Source organism: Microchirus variegatus, assembly GCF_963457635.1.
Source record: "Microchirus variegatus genome assembly, chromosome: 1".
Taxonomy (NCBI): Eukaryota; Metazoa; Chordata; class Actinopteri; order Pleuronectiformes; family Soleidae; genus Microchirus; species Microchirus variegatus.
Genome location: NC_139802.1, coordinates 23169184 through 23189261, shown reverse-complemented (window position 1 = coordinate 23189261; position 20078 = coordinate 23169184). Strand labels below are relative to the sequence as shown.

Genomic DNA, 20078 nt, shown 5'->3' with positions numbered 1-20078 from the left:
GCACCTTCCACGCTTCCTCGGTGCCCTTCCTGGGGTTCATAGTCGACCGAGGAAAATTATCACCGGACCCAGCCAAGATCAGCGCGGTGAGGGACTGGCCCACACCTTCCAAACGCAAACAGTTACAACGGTTCCTGGGGTTCGCCAACTTCTACCGTCGTTTCGTGAGAGACTATAGCAAGGTGGCTAACCCTCTCACCCAACTCACCTCCCCCCGGCAACCCTTCCTCTGGTCCTGCCTAGCCGATGCAGCCTTCCAAGAACTCAAGGTACGATTTGCTTCCGCACCTATCCTTTCACACTCTGACCCCTCTCTACAGTTCGTCGTCGAGGTCGACGCCTCCAACACTGGAGTTGGAGCTGTCCTCTCACAACGCTCCACTACCGACCAGAAGCTTCACCCATGCGCCTTCTTCAGTCGTCGCCTATCCCCTGCTGAAGCCAACTATGACGTGGGCAACAGGGAGCTATTGGCGGTCATTCTGGCCCTACAAGAGTGGAGACACTGGCTCGAAGGTGCGTCCCTTCCTTTCATTATCTGGACCGATCATAAGAATTTAGCCTACCTAAGCGACGCTAAACGCCTAAATTCTAGGCAGGCACGTTGGGCCCTGTTTCTGGGGCGATTCTCGTTTACCCTTACTTTTCGACCTGGGTCCCGGAACGTTAAACCTGATGCACTGTCTAGAATATTCTCACCTGATCCACCTTCTCTATCCCCTGAGCCCATTATGTCTCCTTCCTGTATCGTGGGGGCTGCTTCCTGGCCAGTGGAGGAGAGGGTTCGGCGGGCCCAACGGGAGGAACCGGACCCGGGGAACGGTCCGGCCAATCGACTCTTCGTGCCCGGTGCGGCTCGCTCGGAGGTCCTACAGTGGGCACACAACTCCAAGCTCACCTGTCACCCCGGCAACAACCGCACCCTCCAATTCCTCCGTCAGCGGTTTTGGTGGCCCTCCATGATCCAGGACACGACCGAGTTCATCCGTGCCTGTCCCGTCTGCGCCCGGGGTAAGACCTCTAACCATCCTCCTGCAGGTCTTCTCCAGCCACTCTCCATTCCTCGTCGCCCCTGGTCCCACATAGCAGTGGACTTCGTGACCGGTCTACCGCCGTCTCGCCTCAACACCACGGTCCTGACGGTGGTGGACCGGTTTTCGAAGTCTGTACACTATGTGCCACTCCCCAAGCTTCCTACGGCCATCGAGACGGGGGAACTCTTGGTCGAACACGTCTTCCGGCTCCACGGATTCCCACTGGACATCGTTTCCGACAGGGGTCCCCAATTCACCTCCCAGGTCTGGAAGGCATTCTGCTCGGCGATCGGAGCATCCTCCAGCCTCACTTCAGGGTACCATCCACAGTCCAACGGCCAAACTGAACGTGCTAACCAAAGCATGGAAAGTGCCCTCCGCTGTGTCGCTGCCCGTCACCCCGCCTCCTGGAGCTCCATGCTGCTGTGGGTGGAATACGCCCATAACTCCCTGGTCTCTGCTTCCACGGGCGTCTCCCCCTTCATGGCTACTCTGGGCTATCAACCGCCGCTCTTCGACTTCCAGGAAGAAGAGGTGGCCGTCCCGTCCGTCCAGACTTACCTCCGACGGTGCCATGCTGTTTGGAGACAGGTCCGGTCTTCTCTCCAACGATCTTCCAACCGAAGCCAGAGACAGGCCAATCGCCACCGCGCCCCGGCTCCCGACTACAGACCCGGCCAGAAGGTATGGCTTTCATCTAAAGACCTCCCCTTACAGGTCAAGTCCCGGAAGTTGGCGCCCCGGTTCATTGGTCCATTTGTCGTGGAGAGGATGGTCAACGCCTCCGCCGCCCGCCTGAGACTCCCCAGGTCCTTAAAGATCCACCCGACCTTCCACGTCTCCCTCCTGAAACCGGTGGAGGAATTGTTCTCGTACTTTCATGGGTAAAGTCATGCCATTGCTCGCTCGCTATACTTACCTTGAAAAGATACTCACCACTCCGTCTCCGCTCCAGGTCGTCACGTCTCCTGCCGGTCGTCTTCTCCTGGCTTCTCTGGTTTCCTTCTCCCCTGCAATCTCCAAGCCACGTTGTGAGTTAAGACTTCCTCAAGCTGGACTCTCCCTGCGCCCTGAGTCAGCTCCCCTCGCAGCCGCTGCAAAGACTTTATTCTTTTCCACTCTTCGCACTATCCACTATCACTTTCCCGTTTGGGAAGTCGTTTTGTGTTACCCCCCCCTTTTGTAATAAAAGTATTGTTTGAAATAACCTGTCGTCATCGTCTGCTTTCGGGTCCACGCCACCAATCATAACAATTACAGCCCTATGAGCCCTATATGTAAAAGCGATACATACCGATATGTAACGCCATGAGTATACTTTTACCGTAGCCCTACATATCCTCATTCTAACAGATAACGACAGATAACGACAACATCATTTCACGCCATAACATGAAAAACCTCCATTATTCTCCAACTTCATTTTGGTGAAGTCGGTGTAGTTCGATCAGCCCCGACTTCGCTAGTAGGAGGTCACACTTCGACATGCATTCCAGTGCACTTTTTGTAGTTGGAGGTAGGATCTGCGTTCTGGAACGCAGCATAAGCTCTGTGGTCAGTGTGTCAGCACACAGGTGGAGAACTCAGCGCACCTGTGTGTGATTGACACTCTGATTATCCAATTAGACACCTGGACGGACGACAGCAGCACACTGACAGCACATGTGTCAGATTTCAGGACAACTTCGGCCGAAATCATAAGACAGAAGCTGTCTTTTGACAAGTCAAACATTGTTGATGTGTGTGTGGAGCGACATTCCTCGCCGAGCTACTGTTCTCACTCTCTCAGGGACCTGGCCGTGGGTCATGTGATCTGCTGCTGATGGATTGAAGAATGTAATCAGAGGAAACAGGCTCCATTAGACTTTACATTGGCTCACGTTTTTTAACATGTTGATGGGTTGTTTTCTTTCTTAGCCGTCACTTAGAATCAACACTGTTACCCTGTGACTTTATTCTGACATGAAGTTCTCCTGAAAAGCTTCGAAGAGCACATTTCCCTGAATATCACACACACAGATTTTGTCAAATGGTTGTCTTTATGTTGTAATGTGACAGTGGTTTATTTTCAAGAAAGTTAAAAGGGAGCATCGTGAAATTAACTTTTTTTTGCTACATTATTGCCTCCATTATGTACCACATGTCATTTTCCCCCTTGTGGACAAACTGTCTGTGGTTTCCTGTCATTTATTATTATTCAAAAGTTTGGGGTCACCTTTACAATTTTTTTAGAAATGTGTTTGGAATCATGAGAGCAACAACTGCACCAAGTTTGGTTCAAATTGTAACAACTATGTGTGACTTAGACACAAGAAATAAAAAAAAATGTTAGCATTTCAAAAATTCCCCAAAAATTCCTCAAGAAAATTTGGACTAAGCCTAACACACTCACCAAATTGCGTCCTGCTCAGACTATTTTTGTCTGACCCTAACCCGACTTCTGGGGGCGCTGTTGAGCCCTGGGGCTAGACACGGGTTAGTGCCCTATGCCACTATTTAATTTTTTGCCTACCCCACATCCATGCCAAATTTCAAGAGTTTTTATTCATGTTAACCCCCTCAAAAATGAGAGCAAATTTGGAGAAAATAAATGTAAAAGTGCAATTTTAAGGTCAACTTTGTTAAGTGTTAAAATCCTTTGCTAACTTTTAATCATTAACTGGTTTAGAACATATATACTAAGTTTGGCAGGGCTAGCTCAAACGTTCTAGGACTAGTTCCTTCCTAGACTTCTGGGTGGGTGGAGCTAATGGAAGTACATTAGAAATGTGTTTGTAATCATGAGAGCAACAACTGTACCAAGTTTGGTCCAAATTGGAACAACTATGTGTGACTTGTACACAAAAAGTGATCAAAGTTTTTTATTCATGTTAACCCCCTCAAAAATGAGCACAAAGTTGGAGAAAATAAATATAAAAGTGCAAGTTTATTTTTGTTACCTTTATTCATCAAAAGAGTTGCAAAATTAATAGACAATATAGTTAAGACATTGACAAGATTAGAAATCATCATTTTTATTCAAAATTTTGCTTTCGTCAAAGAACCAGCAAAACTGTCAGCTGTGCTAACATCATTGCACAAGGGTTTTCTAATCATCCAATAGCCTTCTAACGCCATTAGCAAATACAATGTACCATTAGAACACTGGAAATGGGCCTCTATACACATATTCACATTAAAAAACAGACGTTTTTACCACATTAACAATGTATAGAATGTATTTCTGATTCATTTAACGTTATATTCATTGAAAAAATAAGGACATTTCTAAGTGAGCCCTAACTTTTGAACGGTAGTGTATCTCTGTCTCTCTCTCTCCAGCAGCATCAAAGCAGACCAGAGAGCGTTTGACTTCACCCACGTCTCCACCACAGCTTTGGGGTTGGGCCTTTTCCTAATTTAAGCCCAGTCTGGTTGGCCGTCAGGGCGACGGAGGGCCTCCGTATCCATGGCGCCATGTTGGGCAGGACCTCCCCTGAGGACTCGGCCAATGGCAGCCTTCAGAACTCACAGAGGACGTTCACCTGATGGACGTGAGGACGCCTGTCAGTCAGGTATTACACTGGTTTGTAACAACTAGTAATTATGTCACTGGACGTCTGATGTTTTGATGTTTCAAGAGAAATCTGACGAAACTCTAAACTGATCATTATCAAAAAAAAATCCCATTTAGTTAAAAGCCTTTAAAGGTCCAGTGTGTGACATGAACCGCAAGTATGTGTCTATAAGTGTATCATCACTTTCAAAATAAAACAATTATGGTAGGTTTCATGTGTAGACCTTTTATTATGTCGAGGGCATTGCTTTACAGAGGCGACCATCTTGATCAGACATGTTTCTACGGAAGCCTGAATGGTGTTTTTACACAAGCTGTAGCATGTAACTTTTAAATGTACACAAACAACTGTCTATGACCTTGGTTCTGTGTACTTGTAGAGTAGAGAGAGTAGATCTTCGATCCTGCGTCGCCTGGCGACAAATTCCCCCGAGCTGCACACAGGAAGTGATTTGTTTATGTCAAAACCAAGTGGGAACCATGATGTCACCCATTAGAAGCCAAATATATAGCATCCCAAAGCCTCCATGTTCAGGTTTTGCAACCTTGGCTCCCATTGGACAATAGCAGCTGTCAATCACACTGATGTCCACTCACAGTATTTTATTGTTTATTTCACCTAAAAGGGAAATAATTAATTAAACAGACATTGGGTTCTATTGAAGAACTTGTGATAACTTTCCCATAGACTTCCACTTCATTTTGAAACCAGTGGAGTTGCCCCCTGGTGGTTATTCAAGTAGGTATTCCTACTTCCTGAATGAAATATGCCCATTTTAAACGAAAAATTCTGTAGCTCAAAAAACAACACTTCTAATCTCTGCCCCGCCCCTGTTCTGCTGCTGTACACACACAAACGCTCCCTCAGACCCTATCAGGTCTGATAGTTTTCCTGTTTTCACTTGAAGGAACGCAGCAAACCAATAGCGTTACATCGTTTCTGTTCGCGAGGATCAGCAGTTTCATACTGCAGCTTTAAGACGTGACGTGTAACGAGCTAAAGTTTGTTTAATGCGTTCATGGATTCAGATCATTTGACATTTGGACGTTTTCCACCTTCAAACAATCTTCAGTGACTAAGTAAAAGACATCAAAAGCGCTCTGTGTCTGTCATTGGCTCCACCCCCTGAGACAGATTGTGGACATATGGTCCCCGGAGACGCTTCCACAAACACCCGAGAACTGAAAGTGAAAGCGAGGCAATGAGCAATAAAGTGACCAATAAAAGGAACTGTACCGGGGAGTTCAGACTGTGTGAGGTAAGAGAGACGTAGACGAGTGTTTTCATGGAGGAGGAGGAGGAGACGCCGTGGCCAGCTGTCGACCTGATGTGTTCAAGTTCCCACACACGACTGAGAATAGATGTGTTTGGGGTTGTTTTTTAAATACTCCCACAGAGAAGAAAACATCACAAAAATGCAAACTTATATTGAAATGACAAGATTTTTCCCATGTTTTTAAACACACACAGACCCATAGTCAGGGTGGTAATCAGAGTGTGTCTCCTGTGGCAGCAACTTTGGACTCACTATGTTATATGTAATATATGTGATCTTTCATGAAATAATGTCATTTCTTTCAACCACGTTCCACACTGATTCCTCAAAAAATAGGACAGAAGGAAGGAAACTTGTACACGTGGAAGCAAATAAAATGTGGTATTTTCTCAGCAGCATCATCATCATCATCATCATCATCATCATCAACTGCAGTCATGTGGCCAACCGTATATTCTTGATTTGCCTCGGTGGTTTTTCTGTTATAGATTATTTACTCCTCGTTTAGAGGAAACAACATCTGCTGAAGAAGGAATGGACTTGCAAAGCAAATCATGACTCTGGAGCTCGGAGCTGTTCCACTCTGGGTTCTCGCTTCGCCCATTTCACCAAGTATGCATCGGGTGGTGACTTGTGTGCAATTGGGGAAGCCATATGTATCCCAGAATGCATTTCACCAGAGTGTAAAAAAGTGAACACTTGAAATATGTGTCGCAGAAGAAATTAGTCAGCCGTTGTAGTTTGTAGTTTTTGTTGTTTTTTGTAATATTTTACCTGTCAATCATTGTAGTTTGTAGTTTTTTTGGTTGTTTTTTGGTAATAATTGATAATAATTGAGTCCCTGAAGAATAACTGTTAAAGTTAAAGGTGCATTATGTAATAAATCTAAAGCAACTGACCATAAAATCCTCCTAATATTTCACAGAGACTCAGGAATAATGTTCATATAACAAACTGAACTCACCAACAACAACAGTACAGACAAAATATTTGCATTAAAAAAAATATTTTGCAGACTGCAAATCATGTTTATGTTTTGAAATCATGTTTTGGCATGTGGCGCCACCTACCGCCGTCTGCCAATCATTGCAGTCAGTAGAGTCTCAGCTGCCGAGCAACCACGGGTTGCCAGTTACGTCAGAAAACGAAACCTAAAAGACCTTGGTATTTTGAATTTGAATGTAGTAGGTAACCGTCACATTCTTACATATGGCACCTTTAAAGTTCTTCTTGCGTCCAGCTGTGGTCAGCTGACCTCTTCCCACACTGAAGGTCAGCTGACCTTTCTCCTCGCTGAGAGGACAAACACATTGCACTCTTCTCTTCCTGAAAGTTTCCAGTCGGGATTAAACCCGAGCTCTGGTTGCTCTGCTTTTCCTGACGTCACATGGTTATTTGAAGAGGGAATAGAGCTCAGCTCGTCTCCCAGACCTCCTGAGGAGCAGAGGTCACCCATGACCGACATTTGGTTACAGAGGTGGACGAGCACCAAAGCAGATCTTCCACCACCTCCTGCCAACGTCAGTGTCACAGTTCACTGATTTGGAAGGGGAACTTTTGGCTTATTTTGTATTGATTCTTATAACACTATGAGTCCATCACTGCAGTTCGATATGAGCCCAATCTTCTCTGACGTTCAGCAGCGTCATAGATCGATGTACGTCCGCCTGCAGCTGCTGATGCAGAAGAACTGGGTCACATTTGACACACTTTACTAGCCTCTGCTCTCACTGACTCAGAATTATTATCACTGAGGGACAAAAAAACAGAAAAAAATGAAATTAATTTTTTTTAAAGCTACAGTATGTAACTTTTTTTTTTGTCTTTTGTAATCCGTAATTGTAATCTCTCCTGCACCAAACCCCCTAGAGAAAACAGTAATTTTTACGTCACAGCAACACAGGAGTCGTTGATCCACAGCTGCCTCCATCACAAAGTTCAAATGTGTTTTGAACTCTGTGTGTGTGAATTCTGTGTGTGAAATCATTCATTCACATTCACAGTGGACCAGTGCTTCAGTTGTTTGCATGAGCTAAAAATTAAGATTTTCTCAATGGGGTTTGGTGCAGGCGAGGAACAGTTTCTCTCACAGTGAGAATTGTTTTTTTTTTAAAACATAGATGACTTTCATAAAGACCTAAATTTCCTCTAAGACAGGCGACGAGACCACACGTCACAACCGCAACCTTTTATTTTGCCTGCATTTCAGTGGTTTATTTAAAGTAATTAAATAAATGTACATGCATTTGAATGTTCTGTGGCTGTATGTGATACTGAAACTGAGATTCTTGACTTTAATTTACAGGAAAATTAAGTTGTTTGAGTCACCGTGTAATCGATTAAATCCCTGCACCAAATTCCATTGAAAATGTTTTCGTTTTTTTACATTGTGACACACATGTGACTCACAGGAGTTGATCTACACCTGCTTCTACCAGTCAATTAAAATGTGTTATTTTATGACTTCGGCATTTGTAATACATCATTTAGTTTTACCCCAGTGACACAAACTTAACAAACGCAGCAGCAGAAGAGCAGCAGCTCCTGTGTCACTGTGTGGTCAAATCGCTGATTTTCTCTATGGGGTTTGGTGTGGGAGAGTGAGTGGTTTACAATCTTTAGTTTCCAGTCAAAAAAACGTGGCAAATATGTTCTAAAGACATCATAGACTTGTGGATTATATTAGGTGTGCCTTTTGTGAAGTGTTTTATGCTGGTTATTGACATAAAAGTGTCAGTTCTTGACGTCAAAAAACCCTAAATATCCATAAGTGGGTCAGAAAAGTATTAAACAGGAGGTCTTCAGACCCCCATGGGTGAAAAACCACATCAGCATCAGACTTCAAAGCCTGGCAGATACTTTATCACCCTACATTTCAAAGGTACTTTTTTTCCCCTGTGAAAACTTTGCTGCCTCAGCACTGACGACCCGCCCCAGCCCTGACTTTGTCAGATTTTGTGCTAATAAAGTTCTCCTTTAACAGCTGTTGTCTGTTTATTTCCACGCAGACGAGGAGGAAGAGGAGGAAGAAGAAGAAAAAAAAGCTCTGGACCCAAAACACGACCATATGTTTAAAAGCCCTTGGTCCTGTGAACCCAAAACAGGATGTCACAGCAGGGGTCACACACACACACACACTCACGCACACACACACACACACACGCACACACACACGCACACACACACACACACGCACACGCACACACACACACACACACGCACGCACGCACACGCACACAAACACACACACACACACACACACACACACACACACACACACACACACACACAGCAGGACCATTGTTTTCCCTCTGCCTTCACAGAGACAGGGAAAGGGAAGTGTGCCAGTGAAAGAAAGAAAGAAAGAAAGAAAGAAAGAAAGAAAGAAAGAAAGAAAGAAAGAAAGAAAGAAAGAAATCTCTATATTGTTATGTAGAAAACTAGTCGTCTATGTAAAGAAATATTCACAGCAAAGGAAATTATTATATCAGACGTCTGTGTCCTTTAAAGAGGAAAATGCTCAAAATAGTTTGTTTTAACACCTTTGTTTTGCTCTAAACAGCTGAAAAAGCAGCTGTGATGTGGGACAACAAAGAGCCCATGTGATGGTGTATATAAGTTTGTAAGTTCACACAGTTTTAACACCTGATTCAAATGATCGGCTCGTCATCGTCAACAGAAAGCTCTGCAGACGCCTGATAACGACTTGTTTATTTGAATCAGGTGTGTCAGAGCGAGGGAAAACAAACCCAGGAGAGCTTTGTCAGCACTGGAGAGATTTTTCACTTCATTTTAAAATAAAAGTGTTTGTTCATTGAAAGTAGACAAAACGCAAGTGATTTCTTACATCAGACCAAGTCTGAATATTTTGAAAAACACTCTTTTCTGACTGGTAAGTGAAGTTTTTCAAACCTCTCTCACGCCCTGTACAGAATCCTCTCTACATTGTGACACACAGGAGTTGTTGATCGACTACTGCTTCTACCAGTCAATGAAAATTTTCTGACTTTCGGCATTTGTAATACATCATTTAGTTTTACCCCAGTGACACAAACTTAACAAATGCAGAAGCAGAAGAGAAGCAGCTCCTGTGTCCCTGATAGCTAAAATAGCTGATTTTCTCAATGGGGTTTGGTGTGGGAGAGAGCGGTACAATCTTTAGTTTCCAGTCAAAAAAACATGGCAAATATGTTCTTAAGACATCATAGACTTAGAATGATGTGGATTATATTAGGTGTGCCTTTTGTTAGGTGTTTTATGCTGGTTATTGGCATAAAAACACAAAATATCCCATAAAACGATCACATTTCTAATTCTTTAATGCATAAAAGGGCAAAAACGAGAGAGCTTCACAATCATTTCTTCATGTGTTTTTTTATTTGCTGTGTGACGTCATACACACTTTATATCTTTGGAATAAAATCAAAATCTCTTATAAATGTAAATATATATGAAATGACAACAAAAAAAACAACAAGAAGAAGAAAGAGATTCACGTTGTAAACATGCAACCAAGTGGTTTTTAACGGGGAGATTAAAAAAATAAAAATCTAAAAGAGTCCAGTTTAAGGAGGAGTTTCAAGGATGTGCCATGCTCGTCATAAATGCAGATATATTCTGTGTGTGTGTGTGTGTAAATGTATGACTTCCACAAATATAGCGTGCCCTTGGCTTCAGTAATAATCTCAGTCTGACCTCCACATACCGCAGCAGTTCATATTTCACTGCCCGAGCGATGGGCGTGACCTTTGGCAGAGATAGAGTGAGGATCAGTGATGGATGAAGAGAGAGGGAGTTATCAGTTATACCTGAGTGGAGTCAGATGGACGGACGGAGCTTTTAAACATCTGTAAACGGCCAGATGTTCAGAGTAACAACCTTAAAAACATCGATCACTCGTCATCTGAACACTTTGGAAAGTCAATATTTGACTTTTTCATTTTTATGAGATTTACAGGTCCAATATACAACGTGATGCCATGTACTGTGTCAGGAAAGAAATATGACCTATATGTATATGTACATATATATATATCACTGACATTCTGCACTTGTACTCCTCTTTGACACTAAATTGGAATATTTTTGGTTTGTAGACCTATCAAAATCTACGATATCTTGAGTTTATAATATCTTAGGAACATGTCTGACACTTTTCTTACCATCAGACAGGTGTTTATTTACAGGAAATTGAATTGTTTGAGTGTCTGTACAATCCACTCACTTCCTGCACCAAACTCCATTGAAAAACGTGTCATTTCTCAGTTTTTTTTAACATTACAGACACACAGGAGTTGTTAATCCACTGCTGTCTCCCATCACTAAGTTTAAATGTCTTATTTTTTTACTTCGGCTTTTGAAATACATCATTCAGGTTTACCCATGTGATATAAACTTAACAAATGAGGCCACAGTAGAGGAGCAGCTCCTGTGTCCCTGAGAGCTTCCAATGGAATCTGGTGTGGGAGACAAACTACACACTTTAGTTTCTCGTCGAATAAAAAAGCCTGTCCAACGTAATATGTAATATTTTTGGTTTGTATGGCGCTCAAGTATTGCATATTGGACCTTTAAATACTTCCAGTATTTACTTTCCAGTGTTGCTCTCGCTCTTCAATCGTTTATCACTTTCACAGCTGAGAGCAACTATCTGTGTTAATCAATAACCATGTCACAAGTCATTATATTATTGGACACTGTATGTAAGTGTGTGTACAGAGTGGGCATCGACGGGCATTCAATGAGATGAAAATGAGGGAAATGCACTGTCCAGACATGGCCTCCTTGAAACAGATGCTCCTTTTTTGAATCCAGCTCAGTGTTTACAGAATCATTTATCTCTTTCATTTTCGCTCTCCGTGTCCAGTTCAGTGCATAAACAGCCCCACAGGGGGCGCCTCTCGCATGTTTGTTCCAACGCCTGCGTTTAAGTTGAGTTTTTAAAAAAAAGAAAAAAGGTCAACACACACACACATGAACTAAACTGGGACAGATCCGACTGAGGTACTCATGGTTCACTTCACACTCACACAACACTTCGTGGTTTTCCATTTTAAATGAGTCATTCATGGTGCATCCAAACTACTACGTTTTTTAAATTCTTTTAAGACGACAAATAATCTGCTTACAGACGAGTATTTCAGCTTCATTTAACAAAAATAATCAAAAAACATTCACGCACACTGTGTGTGCACGAGGAGTCCAAATCTGACGCAAACACAAACTTTAGAATTGATTTTCTCACCGATTTGGGATCTCGCAGAAACTAGCGTGATTTAACGTGACTTATAATAAGCAGCTTTTAGTTGAAAGGCGTCTTTTAGCTCGTCCAGACTGAAGCACAATTATTTGTCTTCAAACTAAAATGGAGTTGGTCGGTATTTTTAAAAATAAAAACGTAGTTGTGTGAATGTAGCAGACAAACGGAGAGGATGGCAACGTCCAAACACATAAGCGCGTACAAATACAGGGGGATAAAAAATGGTTCCACTTGCCAGTTAAGTTCAGTCTCTTCCCACACGATACTTCCACAGGATTTTATAAATACAATATTTATATCAATTTGACACAAGATAAGTCACCAGTCGCTGTCCTTGAACAGTTTCTTTGGAGTCGCAAACTTATGTGCCATAGAATTCTAAACCCTGAGTGCAGACATTAGCAGCTGAAACTACGACCACCATCGCTGACAACGTGACATTTAAAGTCCCTGTAAAATTATAATTTTGATTTTATTATAACACATTATACACATTAGAAAACTAAGAGGAAACAAAGTGAAGTATGGATTTGGCACTGGAACCACCGCTGGAGGCTAAATATGGCTAAAAGAAAGTATGCTAGCAAGAAAGAGCAGCGTTTTAAATGTGACTTATTTTCTTCTGCTGCTGGTTTGAAGTGAAGTTTAGTTGGAAGCACAAGCTAGTTGTTAGCATGACGCTAACACAGTCTTACGGACAGTGTGTGTTTTTGTGATTTAGCTGCTAGCTGCGGGAGCGGTGTTGTGTGCTTGAAGAGTTTCTAAATGTGCTAACAAGTCCATGGCTCAATTCTGTCTTTCTGTAAGAGGTTAAGACGATGAATGGTTAATAAGGCATTTAATAAGCACATTGTTTTAGTGCTTTACAGGGACTTTAAAGGGAAAACCCTCACAACAGCTTTGCCCAGCAAAGCTCAGCCGCTTCAAAAATAGCAACAAAGCCGACTTTTCTTCCCCTGTCTGTGTTGCAGTGCAGCTGCTAATCACAGCCCATTTTGAATGTTATTTGTGGAGATCAAAAGTGAAATTATGTGGCTCCTACTCCCTGCTCCTCAGCAAGGAAGGATGAATCTTTGGGGAAAAACCAGATGACTTTGGAAAGACAATAACACTTGCAGATTCTCAGCACTCCATGGCACATTGTTCCTTGACCTTACACTAAACCGTCGACTCTTTGGGTCCTTCTTTAACAGCGTTCTTACAACCGTAAAGCCACTTTATGACACGAGCGTTCCTCTCTATGATCGACACGCCGGTCGGGAGCTGCTCAGCGAGCTCGTCCTGAAACAGGCCATCTCCCGAGCGACGGGAGAACTCGCTGGGCTCCGACCCACCGCAACCGTCACCGCCAACACTGCGGAGGGCCAGCGAGAGCGTGTCTATGGAGCTGGCTCCAGAGAGGAAATTCTGCCGACCCAGACGCTCGATCATGTCCACATCCAGGCCGCAGAAGTCAAAGAAATGTTCCTGCTCTGATATGGCCACAGAGCAGCGCAGATACAGGTCCGACTTGGAGCGATGCAGCGCCCCAAACTTCCGCCTGGGCACCGGCGGCGGTGACGCCCGCCTCCACGGGTCATTCTCGTCAACGTGGTTCCCGTTGATCACGCCGTTGTTGACCTCATCGCTGGAACTATTTGTAAATCCGTTTTTAGTCCATTCAAGGGTGCAGCTAAATCCAGGACTGGGGATTGAACCCGGACTGCGTTCTTGGTCAGTTTTACTCGACCTCCTGCTTCCTGGTGCGCCATCCATCGGGTCTTTGTCATTGGTCCACGACATGCGGGAGTCTCCATCCCGCAACTTTTCTTCACTGATCACCATTTTCTGAATCCTGCTTTCACCTCCACTGCTCTTCTCCCTCATGGAGCCCTGAAACAGGCGCCGGACGAAGCTGTACCCCTTTAAGTCCATGTTGTTGTTGTCACCCACTGCACTGCCACTGGGGCTTTTGCACTCTTTCTTTTGCCGGTAGATGACGAGGGAGTCCGGCCTCAGCATGCGTTTGCCTGTGCTTCTTCTGAGAACAGGAGCACTATGTGGCGCAACGAAGATGTTGACTCCAGGAGTCCTGGGGCTCGCAGGTAATCCATGCTTCACGTTACTTCTGTTGTGCACATCAGTGTCGAGAGACGTCCGCCTGTTCTCCTTCCTGGAGTCGTCGTTCTCGTTTTCATCTCGTGAAGTGAAGGAGCCAGAGAGCGTAGAGAAGGGAGTGTTGGATGAGCGGCGAGGGGAAAGATGAGGCGTCGTGCTCCCCGCATTGACGATGCCTCGCCGTGGCTGCGGTGGCGGCGTGGCGCAAGGCACCAGGACCGCCTCCTGCTTAGTGTTGATGACCTGTTGGGTCTTTACATATTTAGCTTTGTCCGCCTCCAGCCTCTCCACCGCGCTGACGGAGCGACCATGACATCCGCCGTCAATCTGCCTGCGCAGGTAATCCGGACCCTTGTTGAGGAGCCTCAGAGGAGACGGCGATCCAATAGGTGTAAGAGGCTTCATGTTGGCTCACCAAGCTGGGAAAGACATCCAAACTGGAAACTGGAGCCCCGTAGTGACTCAGCAATACAGCTGCTGTCGGCCCGAAGAAGATTACTCGTGGTGGCGTTTGGAGAGGAAGAAAAGTCTGACAGCTCTCATCCCAGTCCTCACAACTCTTCGTTGAACAATCCTTGGAGAGTAACAGATGAGTAAGAGTGCAGGAGACCACAGAGTCCAAGTCTGTTGTAATGTTTTCTATAGATAGCATGCAGTCAGTCTCATTGTTTTTCGAGCCCAGACAAATTCATATCTCTGTCCAGTATTTACTCAGGCTTTTGGAAGGCAGAGGCAAAGGGAAGTGCTTTCTCTAAGCACTCCCAAACGAGACGCTCTCTGCCCGCAGCGTGGCAGAAATAGCACAGAGCATTCACTTTGAAAGGGTTACTTTTTACTCCCCCGCCTTTTTCTTCCCTCTCTTTTTATCTCCCAACAACACCCTTCACTGTTGATCTTTGCAGTGACAGCTGCTGTGGAGAAATTAGATATAAGGTCTCAAATATTTGCTCTGTGCCGGCCTTCTGAGGGGACACCGGGTCAAGACTTTTTTATTGTTTGGCGCCCGTCATGGTTGAGGTGACCTGTGGGTGTCCGGCAGCAAGGTACTTGGCGTGTTGATGGACGGAGAGGGGAGTAGATGCAGATTGTGTCCTCACCTGAGCAGACTCCTGGGAGAAACAAGAGACAGAAGAAGTGGGTTTTAGTTGGACGACAAAAATAAACATGTTCCATAAAGCTGAGCTTGGATTGTGCTTGGAGTGAGTTGAACATCTGCCGTGGGCAGCAATATAGAGCTGACATGTAAACGTGCTTTATGACCCTTGACCTCACACTGTACATATATGAACATACATTTATGATTTTAAACATGTAGCTGCCACTCCTGTCAAAGTCAATGAGTAAACTAAAGGAGTTCAACTACTGAGTCAAAGAGTTGCTTTCATAAGTTAGGTTTTTTGAAATATTTAGTCACCCTCCTATTCTGCAAATTCCAGTCTGCAAATTTTTAAAACATGACTGCCGCAGCCTTTTTCCAACTGGAAATTGAAGTCTGTACACCGTTCACTCTCCCACACCAAAGCCCAAAGTGAAAATCTGCATTTTTGGCTCGCAGGGACACAGGAGCTGCTGGTCTACTGCTGCCATGTTTGGTAAGTTTGTGTCACTGAGGTAAATCCAAACAAAAGTATTTTAGTCACCAACGTCACAAAATAACACAGTCAGTGATGATGGCAGCAGTGGATCAACACCTCCTGTGTGACGTGACGTAAAAACACTGGTTTTCTCAATGGGGTTTGGTGTGTGCGAGAGAGAACAGTTTTCAAACTTCAGTTCGTAGTCAGAAAATTATTATTATGACATCGTAGACTTAAGTATGTGTCGATTGCACGTTAGCGCGCTAGCGGCGGTTAACACACACGGTTTACGTGACTCCCGATTTGTTAAAATGAGTCTCTAAAGTAACGCTAAACTTTAAAAACAGAGGCACACATACGCAGTACACAGGTACGCTGGTTATTTGTTAGCGCTGCTCTTCCTTTGATAAACAGACCGATCCAGTTCCACTGTAGGCGCGCTATTAGCGCTAACAGAGCTAACTGGCAAATGGTGCCTGGACTCTGATGCAGCGGCAGGTAAATATGACGTCTTTTTCCTGTCAGTCGTCATGGAAACGTGTCATGCTTTAACGTGAGTTAACGTTGACCCGGCGACACCGTTTAATGTGGCTAAAATCAGACTTTAGTTGTGACCATGGCAGGGAGACCCTATGTCTCAGGCTCTACGGGAAGAACTCCTGAAGTTTAAACATGATACAATTGTTGTGTTTCCTGTCCAGTAAATGGCTGATAAAAGACAACAATGCTTCTTGTCCAGACAGGATGCCGACATATATGACCTTGTTTATACAGGACACGGACGAGAAAAAAACGTTCATATTCTGTCACTCGCAGCCGCTGTAGCTATAGCTATAGCTGACATGACAGGAAACTACAGTGTCTTAATAGGCAGAGAAATGTGAGCTGCACGTGTCGCTGACCTCTTTAAACACATGAAAACTAGGCCGAGGCTCCCTTAATATAAACGGCTGCTTAAGTAAACCAATACACGTCATGAGCTTGTAACTTTTTCACAGTCCCCCCGTTTAAGTTTAACAGCTTGTTCTCCACATTAACGAGACACAACAAACGTGAAATGAGTCCATCATGAGACACAGAGAGTTTCCCAGGGTCTTCTGTGGACACAGACGTTTCATTTCATATAGTTTAAGTTTACACACTATATGGGGGGGGGGGGGGCATGTGCCTATAACAGGAGAGGCTTCACCCTGACGGTTATTTATAGTTGGAAAACACCCCTGCACGGTTATCATGTGTCTGTAAGTACGAGGGCATGTATGTGCATATCGTCATGAGTATATTTGTGAATCTGTTCTAGTTCTGTGTCTAAATCCAGAGGATATATGTTATATGATCTATATGTTATTTAATATATATATTGTATGTAGGTATATATGTATATATATATATATATATATATATATATATATATATATATATATATATATAGGTATGATAAGATATTTTTCCACAATCATTAAAACACAAAAGATTTGCCAGATGTTTGACTTTAGAAACTTCTTTGCCATGTGCTGTAGCATCTGTGTTTTGAAATTAGCTGCTACTGTAGCACTCGTGTTAGACATTAGCAGCTACCGTAGCCAGATGCTGTAGCATCGGTGTATCAAATTAGCTTCTGCTGTAGCCAGACACCGTAGTATCAGTGTTTGACATTAGCAACTTCTCTAGATGTATGCTGTAGCATCTGTGTTTTGAAATTACCTGCTACTGTAGTTAGACACCATAGAATCAGTGTTTGACATTAGCCTCTTCTCTAACTGTATGATGTAGCGTCCGTGTTTTCAAATTAGCTGCTACTTTGGCACTGGTGTTAGACATTAGCAGCTACCATAGCCAGATGCTGTTGAATCAGTGTATGAAATTAGCTTCTACTGTAGCTAGACACTGTAGTATCAGTGTTTGACATTAGCAACTTCTCTAGCCATGTGCTGTACTTGCTTTAGCTTGACACTGTGGAATTAGCGTTTGATTTTAGCAGCTACTGCAAGATGTTGTGGCATTTATGTTTAAAGTTAGCAGCAGCTGTAGCCAGACACGTTATATATATATATATATATATATATATATATATATTGTTATATACATTATACCTATATAATATTATATATATTGTTTATTATTCTAAAAAATAAGCGATCACATAATAACATGAAACATAACATCACTGTATTGTTCCTACAATATAGGCTTATAGTAAGAAAAATAGATAAAGATTATAACATAGAATTATATCGTTTTAACTATAAGCCTATCATGTTATAATGTGATACCGACCAGTTTTTATTTTGCCGATGTGGCATTTAAGACTTTTTATAAATTCGTCAGCCACAGTGACCTCATTTTGAGTCAACAATAATGTGGTGAGAAATTTATTTTGTCGGTTTATTTATTCTCTTTTATCTTTATGGCTTGTATGCACAAGGAATAAATACACGTTACAGGCTGTACTTTAAACATTCCTAAAAATTCATAAAAAGCTTCAATCTTCCTCGTGGGTTCAGTACCTTCCTCAACACTAGAGAAGGTGACCTAATTTTACTCCTCTGTCGCTCTCTCTACTTTAATTTAGCTGCCACACCCCTCACAGACCATTCCTGTCAAGTGGCATAAAACTATAAATTAACTTAGGAGCCGGGGCAACAGCCAGCTAGTTCGTTTTTCCAGATGTCGGAGTGTCACAACTCGGGAAAGCTGAGCATTGTTTAGTTTTGAGTTCTGGGAAAAATCACCCGACGACAGGTGTGGAGGGGGGGAAATGACACAGAGAGGATATAAAAGAAGAAAAATGGGTAGAGAATGACTATAAATCTGGAGTGGTGGAGGTTACGGTGTGTATATTGCGGGGGTTATAGGATATTTATTCGGCAACTTTCTTCCGGAACAATCTATAGGAAAATTGTCAGGCTAATGATCAAACTCTGAAAACTGTGTTTCATTTTATTTATTCTTTAATCTTTAGCACAACAGTCAAACTTGATATTCTTCTCTTTATGTCCATGAGGAGAAATCTCACCAGCTAGTAAAGCTAATGTAGCCGCTATAGCTTCACTGTGGCATTGGTGATTGACATTAGCAGCTACTTAAGCCAGATGTTCGATGATAGCAACTTCTCTCGCCGGATGTCATGGCATTGGTGTTTGATGTTAGCAGCTACTGTAGCCAGATGCTGTAGCCTCTGTGTTTGAAACTAGCTGCTACTTTAGCCCGGCACTGTGGCATTAGCGTTTGATTTTAGCAGCTACTGCGGCAAGATGTTGCAATGTGGCATTGAACGAGCCGAAACAATGTCATTAATCCTGATATCTTTGAAATCATACTAGATTAAATATATGTGGACACAGTGACTGTTAATCCTGACAGTTATGAGCTTCAAAATTATGGGAGCTTGACATAATTATTTGTCTTATTTATTGAATCGAAAACAAAACCAAATACTCAAACAGCTTAAAGGGAACCAGAGGGTTATATCTCTGAGAGGTTACACGCACGCACGCGCAACCAGTGACTCAGCTGGGATTAGCCTGAGAACAATAGTCACCATTAGGCTCCATTGTACATAATGAGCTAAATGAGCAGCCGGTGATGTGGAGGCTTGTGAAGAGTGTGAAGAGGCTGGAGAGTTACTCCTCCAGGTCACGATTAACCTCTTTAAACCTCTTCTCGTGTTCCTCTCTCATCTGTACAGTGAACCCACACCCACGCAAGCCCCTCCTCCTTCCTGTAATGCTAACCTGCGTTTATGTCTTCATCCCTGTTTGTGCCACAGGGCGTCCTCATACAATCCCACTTCCCTTCCCACACTATCTTTGTATGTGTGGACTCTCTCTCTATAATATATATATATCTATGTCTCTATGTATTATTCTCAACATTTTTAAGAACATTCTTAATTAAATGACACTCAGGGGCGATTCTAAAGGAGGGTTAGTGAGGGTCAACAGCCCCCATGTGAACAGATAATAAAATACATGTATTAATGTCTTGCAATGTGGTGCATGTATAGATTTATCTGCTAACAAAATTCAAAAACAGTCAGTTTTGAAATTCAAATTTGTCTAAAGCGCTCCACTGAATATTTACTGCACAGCCTGATGTTACAATCAAGCCTCCATGCACACACACACACACACACACACACACACATATATATATAACATGTGTACAACACGAGCAGTAGTTACTAACAGATGTCGTCCTGGACGTGAACGAACCTTCAAAGTCACAAAGTTCTACATGTTGTTCCCGGGATTTACCAAGGGAAAAGCACCAAAAGAA

General features: G+C 43.3%; 1 protein-coding gene across 1 annotated transcript; it reads right to left on the bottom strand.

Annotated features, from left to right (window-relative positions):
- Positions 1-13284: 13284 nt before the first annotated feature.
- fam110d (family with sequence similarity 110 member D) lies at positions 13285-14628 on the bottom strand (the record flags this gene model as incomplete). Its single annotated transcript, XM_083898658.1, has 1 exon — positions 13285-14628. The coding sequence occupies one exon, from the start codon at positions 14626-14628 to the stop codon at positions 13285-13287; it is 1344 nt and encodes a 447-aa protein (XP_083754784.1).
- Between the last annotated feature and the right edge of the window lie 5450 nt (positions 14629-20078).